Source organism: Giraffa tippelskirchi, chromosome X (genome assembly GCF_054371585.1).
Source record: "Giraffa tippelskirchi isolate mGirTip1 chromosome X, T2T-mGirTip1v1.2.pri, whole genome shotgun sequence".
In the NCBI taxonomy this organism is placed as follows: domain Eukaryota; kingdom Metazoa; phylum Chordata; class Mammalia; order Artiodactyla; family Giraffidae; genus Giraffa; species Giraffa tippelskirchi.
Window position 1 is genome coordinate 3,961,651 of NC_137289.1, and position 18,424 is coordinate 3,980,074.

Below are 18,424 nucleotides of genomic sequence, written 5' to 3' on the forward strand. Positions count from 1 at the left end.
GAGCAGAGGGGTGGCCTCCTGGTCCTCCCTGGGCCTTGTGGCCAGGCACTGCCTCATCCCCATTCTGCAGGGCTTTTCCTCTGGCACCCCAGTCCCACCCCTCTGCTCTGGGACCAGAGAGGGAATCTTCCAACGGTTTCTTCACCAAATGCTCTTATCTCTGTTCTCAGCAGAGCCCACGCTCCAGTGGTCACGTGCATGGGATGGCACAGCGCTAACAGGAGACCCACACTCCACTCTCAGAAGTACTGCAAGCCCCCGAGTGTCAAGAGAGGAGGAACCCCCCCTCACTGTATGGGGCCAATGAGGGCCAAAGAGGGGGTGGGGCGGAGTCAGAGCAGGCTCCAGGACTCAATTTTCTTCCCCTCACCCTCCCTCCTCACTTACACACACACTCTCTCTCTCTCTCTCACACACACACACGTCGTCATGTTTATTGTATATCTAGTGACTAGCACACTCTCTCACCTTTAGAGATGGAGAAGCCTTGACCGACCTGGGGACTGGGATAAGCTCTGTTGAGCCACTAAAGCCAATAACAATGTAATGATCCAGGTCCTTGCCCGCGGAGAAATGTGTATTTAACCCTTGGTCCCAGAGAAAGGGCAGCAGTTCTTCTGATGGCCTCCTGGCCCCCAGCACATTGGCCCTGAAGCCAGGCCCGAAGCAGTGACACTCCTGCCCTCTTAGGCCAAGTCCCAGTACCCTAATCAGCACTGTGTCCTGTATGAGAACATTTCAGAGCTGTGGACACAGAGGAGAAGGGTTCAAAGTCCCTCTGTGTGATCTTGCATCCAGCCTCCAGAGCCGAATTGGGGCTGGTCCTCGAGTGATCTGTTGGAGGCAGGCCAAGCCCTAGACCCTAGATGGGGTCAGGAGAACCCATCTTAGATGCATCCCTGTCTCGGTCTTGCTGGATGACCCCGGGGCCATGTTTCCCTTCTTTGGGCCTCAATTTCCTCCTGAGCAAATGGAAATGTTTGTGGTCCTATCCAGGAGATTTCTCTGATTGAGTCCCTGTAATGCCCAACCAGGACAAGCTGCTGCTGCAAAACTACGTCCCCATAAGCATTTGCTGGCGGGAGCCCCACAGGAAGGGCTTTGCCAAACTCTGTCCCTAAGGAGTGCCTCCCCCACCTGGGCTGGGAATGGAGAGGCAGGATGAGCCTGGGAAGGAGGAACCAAGGATTTTGTTCAGAGGGGCTGTCCCCACGTGAGTCCTGGATGCAAGAAACTCAGTCACCAGGGTTTGCTGCTATAACTGAACTTTTATTGAGAACATTCTATGTGCAGAGCCCTAAGCACAACATTGAAGAAAACAGGGAAGACACAGCCAAGCCCCTGCCAAGGATGGAACAGAAGAGACACTGAGGGCCCAGAGGCAAGGTCTAGCTCCAAGATGGTCACCATGGAGCCCTGGCAGGGAAGGAGGAAGCACCTACCACTGCTGTTACTGTGGGGACCAGAAACCACCATACTCTCCCTGCAAAGGGGCTGGATCTCAGCCCATTCTGACCTTCGTGATTCTACACTTCCTCCACCTCCCAGCAGCTAGGGCCTCCCTCAGGCAGAGGTGGAAAATAGTTGCGATGCTGTTGAAGGCTGCTGAAAGTTAGAAGGCGGATGGGCAGAGGTGGCTGAGGGAGAGAAGGGAAGAAGGGGAGGACTGAAGGGCTCCAGCTGCACGACGGACTGGCAGGAAGCATCACTGGCGTGTCCACAGCCAGAGGTTGGCGAGGCAGGAAGACAGCAGTATGGTGAATAACAGCACCTCCCGTTGGCGCCAGGTGGCTCTCTGGTCCTCCAGGTCACGCACACGCTCAGTGATCATGAACAGCTGCAGAGAGACCAGAGCTGGCTGGTGAACAAGGCTCTACTAGGGAAGTCCACAGCACACCAATGGGGGGGAAATATGACTTTAGACCAAGAAGGGCCTCTGCTGCGCTTTGGGAGGAAAAGGGCCTCTGGGCAAGAAGCAGGCAGAGCAGCTGACCAGGGGCTGGGGGTGGGCTCAGTGGAACCCAGAGACTGGGTTATCTGTGTTTTCAGTCCCCGCCACCTTGCCCCCCACCATCACCAGTTCTTCCCATTGTCTGGAAGAAGCCAACCCATCCCAGTTGTGCTGGTGGGAGCCAGGGAAGGGGATGGGGACAGCAGCACCAGAGTGAGGGCCTCGGGATGGGGTGACATGCAAGGCCAGAGAGGGCCACCAGGGAAGACATCCCTCCTGCCCACGCCCATGCCTGCTGGGGTCTCGAACCAAGGAGACCTGAACTTGGTCTGAATGAACATGACCCCTGGCTCAGACCTCTTGGCATCACTCTCTCTGAATAAACTTCTCTTATCCTCTGATGTCCCCGCTTCCTCCTCTTCTCCTCCCTTCTCCCTTCCCACATGTCAGGCAGAGAGATGGGGTTGAGTCTGGGCCTCAAGATAGGACACTGGAGACAAGAAGGCTGGGTGAAGGGGAAGCAAGCCTGACCTTGCCCCCACTGCTAGCAGGTGAATACAATTGGAGAGGGTGGGTATCCTCAAGGTGGGTGGCTCCACCCACCCAAGACACCATGATTCTGCCTCCCACCTTCAAGTGGGTCCCTGGCAATCAGACACTCACCTGTCTTCTCATGATCTCCATCTCCAGCTCATTGAGCTCTTCCAGACCAATCTCAGCCAGTGTATTTAGCTCTCGGCTGCTGGGAGATAAAACACAGAGAGTCAGAGCCTCTGGTGGTCCCAGGAGAGACATAAAGGTGGATGGGTAAGGTTGTGGACTCCTCTGGACCATGAGTCTGTTCGCCTGGAGCTCTCCCCTTCTCTGGTCGCAGGTCCTGTGGCCTGAGGGCTGGGAGCTGGCCCAGCTGTGGGATGCTAGGAGGCCCTGAACGGGCAAGGAGCCAGGGGGCTCTATGGCTGTGGCGAGGAAGCAACAGAGCCCCCATACTCCAAGCATGGCCAGCTGTTCACTGTTCCCTCCTGGGCAGTCTGCTTGCCAGGTCCCCAAGTCCCTGCCCAAAAAGCCCCAGCCTTTCTCTCCCGCAGGGTCCATGGGGTCCTTCTTACCGCTCATACTGGGACCTCATGCCCTGGCAGCCGCCAGGATTCTCCTGGAGTCGGGCACCACCATAGCCTTGTTCTCCCATCATTCCAAATCCCCGCAGCTGCAGCCCCTAGGGAAAGGAACCATCAGTCAAAGTATCCTGCTTGGGCCCACACTTTGTCTGGGAGCATCAGTGCACCCCATTGGGAGTCACGTGGCACCTGATCCTCTGGAATCAGAAGAGCCTGGGAGTCACACAAGTTGGCTGCCTGCCACCACCCCACCTCCACCAGGCTCCTCTGGCCACGGGGCTCTCCAGGCAGGACTTCAGGAATGAGTTGTCATTTCCTACTCCAGGCAATCTTCCTAACCCGGGGATCAAACCCACGTCTCCTGCATTGCAGGCAGTAAGATACCTCAAAAACAGCATTAAAAGGACAGTGTGTGTCAGGAAGACTCCAGGACTATAAAGAAAAATTAGATGGAGAGTCTCTCCTAGAACAATTTCCACACCACCCCCTTGATTTTCCTATAGATTGGGATCAGAAGGAGAAAATGCTTTTTGAGAGAGTTGAAGGCAAAATAAGGATGAGTGAGTAGGATGTGTTGTTTGTTCATTTGTTTGAGATAAAACATTTTATTTTTAACACGTCAATATCATAAGAATTAATTTAAAAACATATGCAAGCCTGATGATAACTTGTGATCACCAATCATGTGACAGGTCTAACTGTCCGAAGGAATTGTCTTTTTGCTCTTTTATTTTTAATTTTAGAAACTCTCTACTTAGAGTTATATACATTGCAAAACATCAGATTTTTATTTACATTTGATGGGGATTTTAAAAATCTATGAATTGCAGCAAGTCCAGCTCCCCTCTGTCAATTATTTCCAAAAGTGTTATTTTTATTTTCATATATTTTTTAAGGCACACTACATCTTTTTTCCCAAATGGGCAGAGTAGTATTATGATTTTTTTGTTCTTTCATGTTGTGGTTCTCTCAGAGGCAATAGCATTCCATTAACATTTTACTCAAAAATAAATGATGAATAAATATATAGAATTGATACATTTAATTCTAAATGTCTAAATTTAATTTCTAAAATCAATATAAGGACTCCATTTTTAAAGGTATATTTCTCTGGTCCTAACAGGCAACTCTAATTAATCTAGAGATTGATTAAATCCCCCTCAGTGCCCCCAGCTTCTACATCAGAGTTAGAACATAAGCAGCTTGCCCACATCCAAGGTGAATGTAGCTAACAGAATCAGCCACAGAACTACTAGACTTAAGTGATTTCATGGAACAATCAGGTCTCCCTCCTCCTCAAAATGGCTGCCTTTTCCCCATATTTAATGCAACAACATGGCTACCATTTTCTCTACAACATTCCCTCGTTACAATGGAACAAAATGTAACTCAGCTGATTTTCTAGAACATCAGGTCTCCCTCCCTCTCCAGTCAATTTGCCTTCCCTCCACCTCCTATAACCTTTGCAACAGAATAGCAACCATGTTTCTAAAATTGCCCTCATCTGCAGCAAAAGTAGCTTACTTATTAGATGGGCTACAGAACATGAGACTCACATGATTGCCTGGAACAGTCGGGTCTCCCTCCTCTCCAAAGGTGTTGCAATGGTATAACAATCGTGTTTCTAAAACTTTCCGTCACCCAAGGTGAATGTAGGTTAAAAGAATTGGCTACAGAAGGATGACACTCAGGGATTCGTGCCATTCCAGAGAAGAGTCAGGACTTCCTCTTCTCCAAAATGGCTGCCTTTTCCCAGTATCCTTTGCAACAGTATAGCCACTATTTTTTCTAGAACATTCCCTCACTTATATAGAATGTAACTTAAAGGATTAGCTACAAAATGCTCAGATTCAATTAACTGGATTTCCTAGTAGCCAGAGAGCATAGGCATTTCACTTGCCTTACCCTAGTCCCAGCCCTAAGATAGATATAGATACATGTATATCTGTATTTATATATGCTGGGAGATATATATACAACCCTGAATATTCATTGGAAGGAAGGTTGCTGAAGCTGAAGCTACAGTACTTTGGCCATCTGATGCAAAGAGCCAACTCACTGGAAAAGACCCTGATGTTGGGAAAGATTAAAGGGAAAAGGAGAAGGGGGTAGCAGAGGATGAGATGGTTAGATAGCATCACTGACTCAATGGACATGAATTAGAGCAAATTCTGGGAGATAGTGGAGGACAGGGAAGCCTGGCGTGCTGCAGTCCATGGGGATTCAAAAAGTCAGACACAACTTAGAGACTAAATAGCAACTATATATATATATATATATATATATATATATATATAATAATTTTTATACTTTTGCATATTTCTATGTAGAAATATATATATAGAGAGAAGTAGACATAACATATAGATATATACAGATATACATATAGAGATTCAAATATAGATATATTTACTCATTTATTAGTAAAAGAAAGTAGATATGTACTCCCCAAGCAATGTGTGTTTCGGACATTCTGGACCCTCAAGGTTGAACTAACAAAGAATGGCCGTGATCTCTTGCCAGACCTTGCTGCCCTCGTTTGCCTGCCCAGTACACAGGAGCTTTGTCCTTCCCCCAAAGTCAACATCTGCCCTGCTTGACCTACCATCTTCATACCAGAGCTGCTACAACTGGTACCCCCAAACTCAAGCTAGCCACCAAGTGCCATACAGTACCACTTTCTTGGGCTGGTTTGCAGCCATATTCCAAACCGCAGCAGAGCCAGCAGCCTTTGGATCCACCTTCTGCTGCCGCTGAGAAGTACGCAGCAACTGAGATATATGATCCTTCATTTCTAGGGAGAAGAACAGAGGCCCCAGGAACACCCATGGAGGCTATCCCAAGGCTTCATGGGAACAGAACACAACAACAAAAAAAGGATAGGGTCCCCCAACATCTTAGGAAGCACTCAACACCCATTCTCTGACATCTACTAGCTAATCTCGGGTCTCAATTTCTTCATGTACTCAAAATATAGTAAGTGGTTACTGAGTGTCAAGCTCTGGGCCAGGTTATTAAAGAGCAAGCAATGGCAAAGAAACAAGATCACAGCAATCAAAAATTGATTGTCTGTGTGTGTACAGAGAAAGTAGTGGCGGGAAGGGGGTTTACAGGAAATAATCCATCAGTGCAAACCAAGAGATGCATGCTCCCAAAACAATAACAACCGAATAACAAGACATAAAGAAGGGGCTACTTCTAGAAAAGTCAGAAACAACATTGAGGCAGAGACCTGAAAGAGAAAGAGTCCAGCCATAGAAAATCTAGGGAAAGAGGGAACACCTAGTGCAAAGGCTGTGAAGAAGAAAGTCTTGGGATGTTATAAGACAGGCTTAAAGGCACTGTGGACTGGGTCAGCATGCCACAGAAGGACGTATATTGAGGAGATGACCTTGTATGGATCTTGTAGATCATGATAAGGAGCTTTACTCTAAAGGGCAGAAGAAGGTACTGGAAGGTTAGGAGAGAGAATTTCTTTGAAAGATCTTATAAATTGAGCCCACTGAGTGTTTTGCAATAAGACCCCCTGGTGGCTTGCAATTGGGGGGGGGTGTTCATCCAACCTTCGCCCTCACACCCTACAAAAGGCTCACTTTATCAATCCCATTACCCCACACACAGGTACCCACAAATAAATGCAAACACACATGCATGCTTCTGCTAAGCCACACCTGTTCATTTTCTAACATACATGCACAGGTGCAGACACCCAAGGGAAGGGACATTACGGGGGATCCTCACCTGATGTCACTGAACGCTCTTGGTTATCTCGAAAGCTTCCAAGAAGCAGGTCTTCATCCTTTGGCACTTGCATCTTTTCCTTGAGATTCGGGACTACTCCTGCCATCACCACCACTTGTAAGCAATGGCCAAGAATGCACAGGGACCAAGGCTCAGAGGAGGCTTGGGAAATCAGCTCTCTGAGGAAAATATATCTGGACACGGGGGTGGAGCCAGACTCCCACTTTGAGTTCAAGCCTTGAACCCGGCACCTCCTGTTCCTGCTGTATCTTGCCGGCTGGGTTCGAGATCTTCTTCTCTGCTGCTCTGTAAGCAACTTAGGAGAAGCGATAAGGCTCTGAATCTTTGCCTGGGAAAACTGCCCTGGATCTCAGCTCATCTGATTTGACCTCATTTCTAGATAGAGGCAGGGGCTGGCACAGGACTCCAGAGTCGGTCAGTGGCCAAAGCAGGTTTAGATCCCATCGTGGTTTCTGCAAGGCCAGCTCTGGCTAGTAGTCCAGGCCACAGCCCCCTTCAGAAAGCGTCCTCTGCAGAGTGCATCCTGCCTTCCCCCATCCAGAGTTGCCAGGCAAGGGACGTGGCTTTTGATGCCTTGGATCAGCCTGGACAGGAATCATGAGAACCAAAGGGGGGATGTGCAGTAGAAGAGGGGCCTGCTTACTGGAGCCCCCAGTGTCCCCATCCCTGCACCCCCTATTCTAAGTCCAATTTTCCCTCAGCTTCCCTATTGACTAGACCTCGGTGGTCATGTTTATGGTCCACGTGGCTAGCCTAAGGTCTCCAATTATTCCATCAAGTGCTGGTCTAGATGTTGCTATCAAGGCATTTTTTGTAGCTGTTGATGTCTATAATCAGTGGACTTTAAGTAAAGGACATGTGTATCCTTGATACTGTGAATAGGCCTCATTCAATCAGTTGTAGGCCTTAAGAACAAAGACTGAGGTTTCCCAGAGAAGAAATTCTGCTCAAGACTACACTCAACCCCTCCCTAACATTCCAACCTGCTGACTTGCCCTGTAAATTTTGGCCTTGCTAGCTCTATGATGGCATGAGCCAATTTCTTTAAATAAAATTTTCTTTATACACATATATATATGTGCATAGTGGGTCAATGGTAAAAAAAAAATCCACCTGCCAGTTCAGGAGACCCAGGTTTGATCCATGGGTCGGGAAGATCCCTTGGAGAAGGAAATGGCAACGCACTCTAGTATTCTTGCCTGGGAAATCCCACGGCCAGAGGAGCCTGGTGGGCTACAGTCCATGGGGTCGCAAAGAGTCAGATATGACTCAATGAGTGAGTGCAACAACACATATACATACACATACATAAATCCTATTGGTTCCACTTCTCTGGAGAACTCTGACTCATACAGCCACCAAACGTGAACCCTCAGCCCTTGGGAATAGCCTCAGAGCTCCTGGGGAAGAGGAGGCTATTTGTAAAGAAACCAAGCACAGCTGGGGCCAGGTAGGAGGGAGAGGAGGATAGGGGGGCTGTGGGTGGGGGAAGAGGAAGGGAGGAAGGAAACAGTGAGGAAAGCGAGGGGCCAGCTCCCTTAGAGAGGGTGGCTGATCTGGGTTGCCTAACCCCCTCCCTGGTCCCACCTGTCCAGTGCTAGGAACAAGCTCTCTAGAATAGGGCTTACAAAGGCCCTGCCTGCATTCCTGAGGGCCCAGGAGAAGCCCTTTCCAGCTCCGGTGGAGCAGCTGTGATGAAATCTGAGCTTTCCGAAGGGTCACCTTAGGAGAAAGAAGTGTGCTCTGTGGGACTTAGGAGCCTGCAAAGCAGGAACCAGCCATGGGTTTCTGGCAGGCCTGGATTGCCAGATTGAACAGATAAAAATATAGGATACCCACTGGCTTTGAATTTCAAATAAACAATGTTTTTTTTTTTTTTCTTTTTTAGCATAAGTAAGCAACATATGGGCTTCCCTGGTGGCTCAGATGGTAAATAATCCACCTGCAATGCAGGATACCCGGGTTTAGTCCCTTTCCTTCACACTCACACTCACACATGCGACATTTGGGAAGTACGTCCACTAAAAAAGTATCCTATTTAATTGGGTACCCTGTATTTTACGTGGCAGCCGTATGCCCTGCCTATCTTCCACACGAACTCAATTCTTTGGACTTTAGTCTCCCCACTAGAAAATGGAACTAATAGTCTCCTCCCTACAGGGTGGCTGATCTTGAGAGCGGTCAAGTCAGCAGACCTGAATAAGTACGGACATGCACGCATGCTAAGTTGTTTAGCTGTGTCCAACTCTTTGCGACCCCTGGACAGTAGCCCATCAGGCTCCTCAGTCCATGGAATTCTCCAGGCATGAATATTGGAGTGGGTTGCCATTTCCTTCTCTGGGGAATCTTCCTGACCCAGGGATCAAACCACATCTCTTATGTCTCCTGAACTAGTGCCACCTGGGAAGCACTAGGTATGGGCATGACTTTGCACTACTGACCTCAGATCAGATTCCTCTCTCACTACCAACTGGCCTTGACCCTAGCCCCTGGGTCACTTCCGGGCCCTGGGTGCCTGGGTCACTCCTGGGCACTGGGTCACTAGGTCCAGGTGCATGCAGAAGAACTGTCTCCTGGTGGCAAAGTACCCTACCACCTAAATCCAAGCAAAGGGGGTGTGGAGACGTTATTCCCAATCCCTACGCCCCCAGTGCCATCCAGAAACCTTGGCATTTCACCACCTTAACGTGTCTGCCTCTCTTGGGTTGGGCACCAATACCACAGTTTCCTTCTGAAATTGCCCCAAACTCTCATTCCAAACACTCCAGAAGCCCCGCTCTCTGGCTGGACAAACTTAGGGGCCCAGAGAGTGAGAGCACCCCGAGTACAGAGCGATCTTCCAAATCTTAGCGGGGCCAGGAGCACGGCCCAGGGCCAGGTGTGAGTGGTGGGCTGTAGAGACCTCAACCCTAGTGGAAGGCTTCCAGACAAGAGAGCCAGGGAGCCCAAATATCTCCCCCAGCCATCGGTTAGACTGATGACCTGGGAGCGGGGAGGAGGGGTGCAGAAAACATCTGGCTTAGATGTGTGTGTGTGTGTGTGTGTGTGTGTGTGTGTGAGTGTGTGTGTTTGTAGTGTTTTACACAAATGAGATCATACATTTGCGGTACGTGCTGTTCTGAAACTTACTTTTTGAAGTGAACAGTGTGCCTTGGGGATCTCCCGTGTCAGAACAAATCTGCCTCACGTCATTTGAACACAATACAGTATTTTGCTGCATGGCTGCACTCCTGTTTATTGACATACTCGCGGGCAGTTGGGGTATCTAGAGCCTTTCTCTCTTATAAACAATGGAGCAAGGAACATTTCTGGATATGCCTCTTTGCAAACGTGTTTTTGTAGAGCTGGTGCCTAAGAGTAGAATTGTGGGGTTCTGGGGTGCACATGCTGACAGTTTTGAATGCTGTTGACACTGTTCCCTCTGAAGAGGCTGGAGCAAGTGGGACCTCAGCAAGGGGAAGAAAGTGCTGGTTTCTTCACAGCCTTGTCAGTGGAAGATATTAGGAAACTTTCCATAAGGCATCATTATGATGGGTGAAAAATTATCTCTATCTCGTTGTTTGAATCTATATTGCTTTAATTATGAATAAACCTGAGCATTTTTCATATGTTTATTGATCTTCTGTATTTCTTTCCTGTGAACTGTCGGCTGGAGGGCTTGAATCATTATTAAAATAGGAGTTGTTTTATTAACAGAGAGGGTTGGGGTTGAAAGCTCTCCCTCCCTTCAAGCTAAGCATCTCCAAAGAAAACATATCATCTTTTTCCCTGAAGGTGATCCTGAGCGTGGAGCCTCCGCTGGGGAGCAAACAAACCCAGTTAATTGCATACAAGTTCATGCTGAAATCTAGGCTGCATCCAATCCCACCCTCCCCACAGAGCAAGTGTTCACCTCAGGTTGTTTCCTGCATGTCTGCCTGTCTGCCCTCGTCTTGTGTCTGTCTATTTCTCCGCCTGCTCAACCACCTGCCCCCACCCAATAGTTTCCAGCCACTAGCCTCTCCCAGCCGTTCAGCCAGCCATGCACTCTATAGAGAGATGCCTGAATGGTTTGAGGTCTGATAGCCACGGCCGCTACTTACTCCCACCTCCCTTGCAAGCAGAAATGGGAGATGGTGAGAACCCAGACCTGCGGTCAGTACACCTGGGAGCATCTCCTACCTCTGACCCCGGAGCATCTTAGGCAAATTGCTTCCTCTGTGCTGAGCCTCCGTTTCCCATTGCACATGGAAGATGGGGCTAAAATCCAGCTTCCCACTGTTTCATGTGTTCAGGGAAGTGTGGTTGGGGTTCTTCCAGCCTCTCTTCACCCAGAACAGTGCTCTTTAACCCTTTTCTTAAGTTGGGATTCTATGGAGAGGCCATTCAGACCCAGGGGGCATGACAGTCTGCTGCCCTCCGCTCCATGGACAGCAGTTCAGTTCAGTTCAGTTGCTCAGTCGTGTCCGACTCTTTGCGACCCCATGAAACGCAGCACGCCAGGCCTTCCTGTCTATCACCAACACCTGGAGTCTACCCAAACCCGTGTCCATCGAGTCGGTGATGCCATCCAGCCATCTCATCCTCTGTTGTTCCCTTCTCCTCCTGGCCCCAATCCTTCCTAGCATTAGGGTCTTTTCCAATGAGTCAACTCTTCACATGAGGTGGCCAAAGTATTGGAGTTTCAGCTTCAACATCTGTCCTTCCAATGAACACCCAGGACTGATTTTCTTTAGGATGGACTGGTTGGATCTCCTTGCAGTCCAAGGGACTCTCAAGAGTCTTCTCCAACACCACAGTTCAAAAGCATCAATTCTTCGGCGCTCAGCTTTCTTCACCGTCCAACTCTCACATCCATACGTGACTACTGGAAAAACCATAGCCTTGACTAGACGGACCTTTGTTGTCAAAGTAATGTCTCTGCTTTTTAATATGCTGTCTAGGTTGGTCATAACTTTCCTCCCAAGGAGTAAGCGTCTTTTAATTTCATGGCTGCAATCACCATCTGCAGTGATTTTGGAGCCCAGAAAAATAAAGTCAGCCACTTTTTCCACTGTTTCCCCATCTATTTCCAATGAAGTCATGGGACCAGATGCCATGATCTTAGTTTTCTGAACATTGAGCTTTAAGCCAACTTTTTCACTCTCCTCTTTCACTTTCATGAAAAGGCTCTTTAGTTCTTCTTCACTTTCTGCCATAAGGGTGGTGTCATCTGCATATCTGAGGTTATTGATATTTTTCCAGCAATCTTGATTCCAGCTTGTGTTTCTTCCAGCCCAGCATTTCTCATGATGTACTCTGCATATAAGTTAAATAAGCAGGGTGACAATATACAGCCTTGACACACTCCTTTCCCGATTTGGAACTAGTCTGTTGTTCCATGTCCAGTTCTAACTGTTACTTCCTGACCCGCATACAGTTTTCTCAAGAGACAGGTCAGATAATCTAGTATTCCCATCTCTTTCAGAATTTTCCATAGTTTATTGCGATCCACACAGTCAAAGGCTTTGACATAGTCAATAAAGCAGAAATAGATGTTCTTTTGGAACTCTCTTGCTTTTGTGATGATCCAGCGGATTTTTGGCAATTTGATCTCTGGTTCCTCTGCCTTTTCTACATCCAGCTTGAACATCTGGAAGTTCACGGTTCACGTATTGTTGAAGCCTGTCTTGGAGAATTTTGAGCATTACTTTACTAGCATGTGAGATGAGTGCAATTGTGTGGTAGTTCGAGCATTCTTTGGCATTGCCTTTCTTTGAGGATGGAATGAAAACTGACCTTTTCCAGTCCTGTGGCCACTGCTGAGTTTTCCAGATTTGCTGGCATATTGAGTGCAGCACTTTCACAACATCCTCTTTCAGGATTTGAGATAGCTCAACTGGAATTCCATCACCTCCACTAGCTTTGTTCTTTAGTGATGCTTTCTAAGGCCCACTTGACTTCACATTCCAGGATGTCTGGCTCTAGGTGAGTGATCACACCATCCTGATTATCTGGGTCGTGAAGATCTTTTTTGTACAGTTCTTCTGTGTATTCTTGCCACCTCTTCTTAATATCTTCTGCTTCTGTTAGGTCCATACCATCTCTGTCCTTTATCGAGCCCATCTTTGCATGAAATGTTCCCTTGGTATCTCTCATTTTCTTGAAGAGATCTCTAGTCTTTACCATTTTATTGTTTTCCTCTATTTCTTTGCGTTGATCACTGAGGAAGGCTTTCTTATCTCTCCTTGCTATTCTTTGGAATGCTGCATTCAGATGGGAATATCTTTCCTTTTCTCCTTTGCTTGTTGCTTCTATTCTTTTCACAGCTATTTGTAAGGCCTCCTCAGGCAGCCATTTTGCTTTTTTTGCATTTCTTTTCCATGGGGATGGTCTTGATCCCTGTCTCCTGTACAATGTCATGAACCTCTGTCCATAGTCCATCAGGTACTCTGTCTATCAGATCTAGTCCCTTAAATCTATTTGTCACTTCCACTGTATAATCATAAGGGATTTGATTTAGGTCATACCTGAATAGTCTAGTGGTTTTCCCTACTTTCTTCAATTTAAGTCTGAATTTGGGAATAAGAGGTTCATGATCTGAGCCACAGTCCACTCCCAGTCTTGCTTTTGCTGACTGTATAGAGCTTCTCCATCTTTGGTTGCAAAGAATATAATCAATCTGATTTTGGTGTTGACCATCTGGTGATGTCCATGTGTAGAGTCTTCTCTTGTATTGTTGGAAGAGGGTGTTTTCTGTGACCAGTGCGTTCTCTTGGCAGAACTCTATTAGCCTTTGCCCTGCTTCATTCTGTACTCCAAGGCCAAATTTGCCTGGTACGCCAGGTGTTTCCTGACTTCCTACTTTTGCATTCCAGTCCCCTATAATGAAAAGGGCATCTTTTTTGCGTGTTAGTTCTAAAAGGTCTTGTAGGTCTTCATAGAATCGTTCAAGTTCAGCTTCTTCAGTGTTACTGGTCGGGGCATAGACTTGGATTACCATGATATTGAATGGTTTGCCTTAGAAATGAACAGAGATCATTCTGTCGTTTTTGAGATTGCATCCAAGCACTGCATTTCGGACTCTTTTGTTGACCATGATGGCTACTCCATTTCTTCTAAGGGATTCCTGCCCACAGTAGTAGATATAATGGTCATCTGAGTTAAATTCACCCATTCCAGTCCATCTTAGTTCACTGATTCCTAGAATGTCGACGTTCACTCTTGCCATCTCTTGTTTGACCACTTCCAATTTGCCTTGATTCATGGACCTAACATTCCAGGTTCCTATGCAATATTGCTCTTTACAGCATCGGACTTTGCTTCTATCACGAGTCACATCCACAGCTGGGTGTTGTTTTTGCTTTGGCTCCATCCCATCATTCTTTCTGGAGTTATTTCTCCACTGATCTCCAGTAGCATATTGGGTACCTACCCACCTGGGGAGTTCCTCTTTCAGTGTCCTATCTTTTTGCCTTTTCTTACTGTTCATGGGGTTCTCAAGGCAAGAATACTGAAGTGGTTTGCCATGCCCTTCTCCAGTGGACCACATTCTGTCAGACCTCTCCACCATGACCCGTCCGTCTTGGGTGGCCCCACACTGCATGACAGCAGAGTCTCAGTAAACTCCACATCAAGCCCCAGCGATTGAGCCTGATTTTGGCTGCAAACCCAGTTCTTCCAGGAATCTGGGAGCTTCCTCTCTACTTGCTAATGAAACTTAGGAACCTGTAAACAATTCTGCTTCCTGCTTCTGGAAGCAGCTGGTACTGAGGTCATGCCTGGAGCCCCGGGGCCCTCCCCAACCAGAACCTGGCAGATGTCCCTCCATTCCTTAAAAAGACAGGAAGGACAGAAAGCAAACTTCAAGGATGGTAGCTGGCCCAGGGAAGGAGGGCCATTTCACTAGCAGAGAGAGGGAAATAAATGCCAGGGGACACAGTCATCAGCGGGAAGCAACAGGGAGCTCCTTGGTTTCCACGTGTGGGCTCCTTTCATCCAGAAGGATCGTCTTGAGAAAGCCTGCATGCATGCCAGGTGCTGGGGCTAGGGGCCAGGTCCCCATCCTCATGGGGCTCCTGCTCTCAAGGGCAGATAGAAACCGATGGGCCAGAAGTCCATGGCTCTATGGGGACAGGAGCAGGGCATTGCTTTGTGTTGGTCCTGCCCTTAATCCTGCCATATTCTGCTTCCCTGGGAGTGTGGTGGAAGCAGCCCCAGCAGAAGTGAGTTAAAGACACTGACACAGGCCCAGACCTGGTTGATGAGCCCACCTGCAGAACAGGACCACTAAGATGCTCTGGGTCCCTTGAGCTCCTCCTGTGAGGGGCGGCCACCTGGACAAGTCAGGGGGAGCTGCAACCACCCAGTTTAAGGTGATAGCTGCTGGCTAATGGCCCAAAGAGTAACTCTGGACTGCCCTGCAGGTGGAACAGAAGCAGGACCAAGAGCAAGCGAGATGACAGGAAGCCCACTCTCTACCCCCTTCCCCCTCTGCCCAGCATAGCAGCTGCTCACCCTGCAGCTCCTTCTTCCTTTCCATCTCCCCATTGGCCCACAAATCCCTTCCACTGGAAGCTGGCAGTAGATTCCAAAACCCAGAGGGCATAGACAACTACCTGTCAGTCCCTTGGGTACAGGGAACCCTTGTCATGGGTGGGGAAGGACTTGTCTCCTGATTCCCAAGGGATGAGGTTGGACCAGGTGACCTCACAGAGTCCTTGGCCTTGCCTGCCAGGTAACTCCTCACAGAGCGCTGCACCTGCTTTCCATCATTTCCATATCCAGTGAGAGAAATGTGATGTGTCTGTAGAATTCAGGACAGTCAGGGGCCAGAGGAACATGGCCCACAATAACGGAGAGGTGGAAAAAGTGCTGTAAAGACACAAACGCTGAAGCCTCAAAAGCACATCCAGCAGCAGCCCCTCTGACCTGGAGGAAGACACAGAGAGGATAACCCTGGGTGAGTGAGAGAGAGGCCCAGCAAACTAATGACAAGGTCTCCAAAGATCCACAAAGCCGATCCTCTTCCCAGGGTCCTCCATTTTACAGACAGACAATCTGGGGCCCTTGACAGACCAGGGTGTGAGTCAGTTCACATAGCAATTCATAGACAGGGCTTAGATGCAGATCCATAGGACTATGTCCCTGCCTTTAACTCAAGGACCCTGGGACAGAACAGGAGGAGGTCCAAGGGAGGGAATGACTCACAAGAGTTTCAGGAAATATCCTCTTGCCCCTGACCCACTCTACCCTGCCCTTTACTCTTGCAAGACAGGGCCAGCAGGCAGGTCATAACACAAGTAGGACACACCAGGGAGGACAGGGTGGGTCAGAGTCCAGGCTCTGTGGTCCCGCTGCTCTGCCCCTCCTGCCATGGCTCCTCAAGAGTGGCTGTGTGACCCTAGGCAATGTACCTCAGTGATCCCACTGGAAAATGGCAGGGAAGGGGCCGTGGACTGTGAAGAACTCAGCTTCTAGCAGAGTTCTCACTGGAAGCTGGCACCGTGGGATTTGCCCACTGCCTGCAAGGCCGTCCTTGGCAGGGCTGGTGACCCTCGTGTTTGTGCCCAGCTTCAGCTCTCTCAGGGACTTATCTCTGCAGCTTCCTGGGCGTTTGGCTACTCCCTTCTCCAGGATCACTCTCTTCAGCACAAAAATATAGCCACATCCTCTTCAGCGTTTGATAGCGGTTCCGTGAGGGCAGAGACCTTGTAGGCTTTGCTTGCTTCTCTCTGTCTCCCCCGCACTTACTGCACTGTGTCCCTCATGGTAGAAACTCATAATTGTTGAATAAAAATGACCTGAATGGTAGACAAACAAATATTAAAGTACCCAACTTTCCTACCATGGTGTTTTGTCTCACTGGTGCCACTATCTTTTCTCAACTCCTGGAAAAGTGAAGTCGCTCAGTTGTGTCCAGTTCTTTGCGACTCCATGGACTCCAGCCTACCAAGCTTCTCCATCCATGGGATGTTCCAGGCAAGAATACCAGAGTGGGTTGCCATTTCCTTCTCCAGGGAATCTTCCTGACCCAGGGATCAAACCCCGGTCTCCCACATTGCAGCCAGACACTTTACCCCCTGAGCCACCCGGAAGCCTAACTCCTGGAAAGTGTTGCCCCAACTCTGTCTCCACCCTTTTACCTCCCAGACGTTCCTCGCCTTACCTGACTCTGGCCCACCACTCAACTAAAAGTGCCCCAGGCCAAGGTCACCAATGCCCCCCTGACAGCTAGATCCATCTTACTCATCTTACCCAACTTCCTTGAAGCATTTTGTATCACTGTCCTTTCTCTTCTGCTAAAAACACTCTCCTCCCTTGCTTTCCAGGACTTTATACTCCCATGGTTATCTCCTGCCTGCCTGGCCCATCGAGCCCATACCCAGACTTCATTTAGCATGTTTGTGGTACCTCAGTTGACTCCAATATCTGCTCTTTCAGCCTAGACTTCCCTCTTTCATTCCCCTAAGACACTCCACACCACACACTCAACATGCCACAACCTACTTTTCCTCCAGTGGAAGTGAACCAATTCAACCTTCTAGGAGAATGGCTCACCATCTAGCCTACTGTCTGAGCCCCCAAACTCACATATGAGGGTCCTCCCAACTGTCTCACAACCCAGTCAGTCACTGTACATGGTTTTGTTCCCTCTATGAAGGTTAATTTTATGTGTCAACTTGACTGAACTACAAGGTGTCCAGATATTTAGCTAAAAATGAATTCTGGATGTGTCTGTGAGGCTGTGTCCAGATGAGATCAACATGTAAATTGGTAAACCAAGTAACACACATGGCCCTCCCCAATGTAAGTGGGCATTATATAATCCATGAAGGGCCTACATAGAACCAAAAGGCAGAAGAAGGAGAAACTTGCCCCCCCCACACACACACACACCTCTCTTCTTTTCCCTCTCTCTCTCTGCCTGAGGACTTGAGCTGGTACATTGGTCTTCCCCTGCCTTTGAACTAGAACTCACACCACTGGCTTTCCCAGGACTCCAACTAGCAGAGGGCATACTGTGGGGGACTTCCCAGGCTCCATAATTGCAATTGCATGAGGAGATTCCTTAGGATAAATCAATATCTTTCTATATCTCTATATGTATAGACAGATAATATTTATATTCGTAAAACTTTATCTCCTATGCATTCTGCATCTGGAGAAACCTAATACAACTTCTTAAATATATAATTCAGTGTTGGAGCAAAATTCTTCCCAGTGGTTTACTTCTGTCTGTCTCCTGTCTCACCAACCTAGACAATCCCACTGCCATGTGGGATTTACTCTGGCGTAGTCTTTACTCTGGCGGTAGTGGGAGCAAGAGGCCATGAGCAAGCTTATTTGAAACAATCTCTCTGCCTGCTGTATGGAGAATGGGCTCAACAGGATCAAAGAGATAAGGTAGGAGGCTATGGCTATCATCCAGGGAGTAAAGACTACAATGCAGAGTGTGGCGTAGGGGGGCCTGGGTGGACTGGCTTCCCTCTATCTTTCCAGTCTTGCACAAGGGAAAGACAGCTTTCCCTTTCTGCTGTCCTGGCTTCCTGTTTCCTTAAAAACATGATGGCCTTGTTGGCCTTCAGGCCTCTTCACGTGAGGTCCCTTTGCCTGGTTTTGTTGTCTTTCATGC

The 18,424-nt window shown here is 48.4% G+C and overlaps 1 protein-coding gene across 4 annotated transcripts; it reads right to left on the reverse strand.

Annotated features, from left to right (window-relative positions):
* Nucleotides 1–1,248: 1,248 nt before the first annotated feature.
* Nucleotides 1,249–6,936, reverse strand: FATE1 (fetal and adult testis expressed 1). 4 transcript variants are annotated; one of them, XM_081567534.1, is made up of 5 exons: nucleotides 6,811–6,936; nucleotides 5,745–5,863; nucleotides 3,061–3,158; nucleotides 2,615–2,690; nucleotides 1,249–1,837 (listed from the first exon to the last, which is right to left on the reverse strand). In XM_081567534.1, exons 1-5 carry the CDS (start codon nucleotides 6,914–6,916, stop codon nucleotides 1,706–1,708), a joined length of 531 nt encoding a protein of 176 aa, XP_081423660.1. In that variant the 5' UTR covers nucleotides 6,917–6,936; the 3' UTR covers nucleotides 1,249–1,705. The 4 variants fall into 4 exon arrangements, with proteins under 4 accessions (XP_081423660.1, XP_081423659.1, XP_081423658.1 ...); XM_081567533.1 differs by having other exon boundaries at nucleotides 2,615–2,693; XM_081567532.1 differs by having other exon boundaries at nucleotides 3,061–3,167.
* Nucleotides 6,937–18,424: the final 11,488 nt, after the last annotated feature.

Excerpts from the sequence above, each read along its gene's own strand:
- FATE1 (XM_081567531.1), bottom strand. The coding sequence starts at position 6,916 with ATGGCAGGAGTAGTCCCGAATCTCAAGGAAAAGATGCAAGTGCCAAAG. Across the intron at positions 3,168-5,744 it reads CAAACCAGCCCAAGAAAGTG|GGGCTGCAGCTGCGGGGATT; the intron begins GTACTGTATGGC and ends TCCTTTCCCTAG. Across the intron at positions 2,694-3,060 it reads ATGAGGTCCCAGTATGAGCG|CAGCCGAGAGCTAAATACAC; the intron begins GTAAGAAGGACC and ends TTTATCTCCCAG.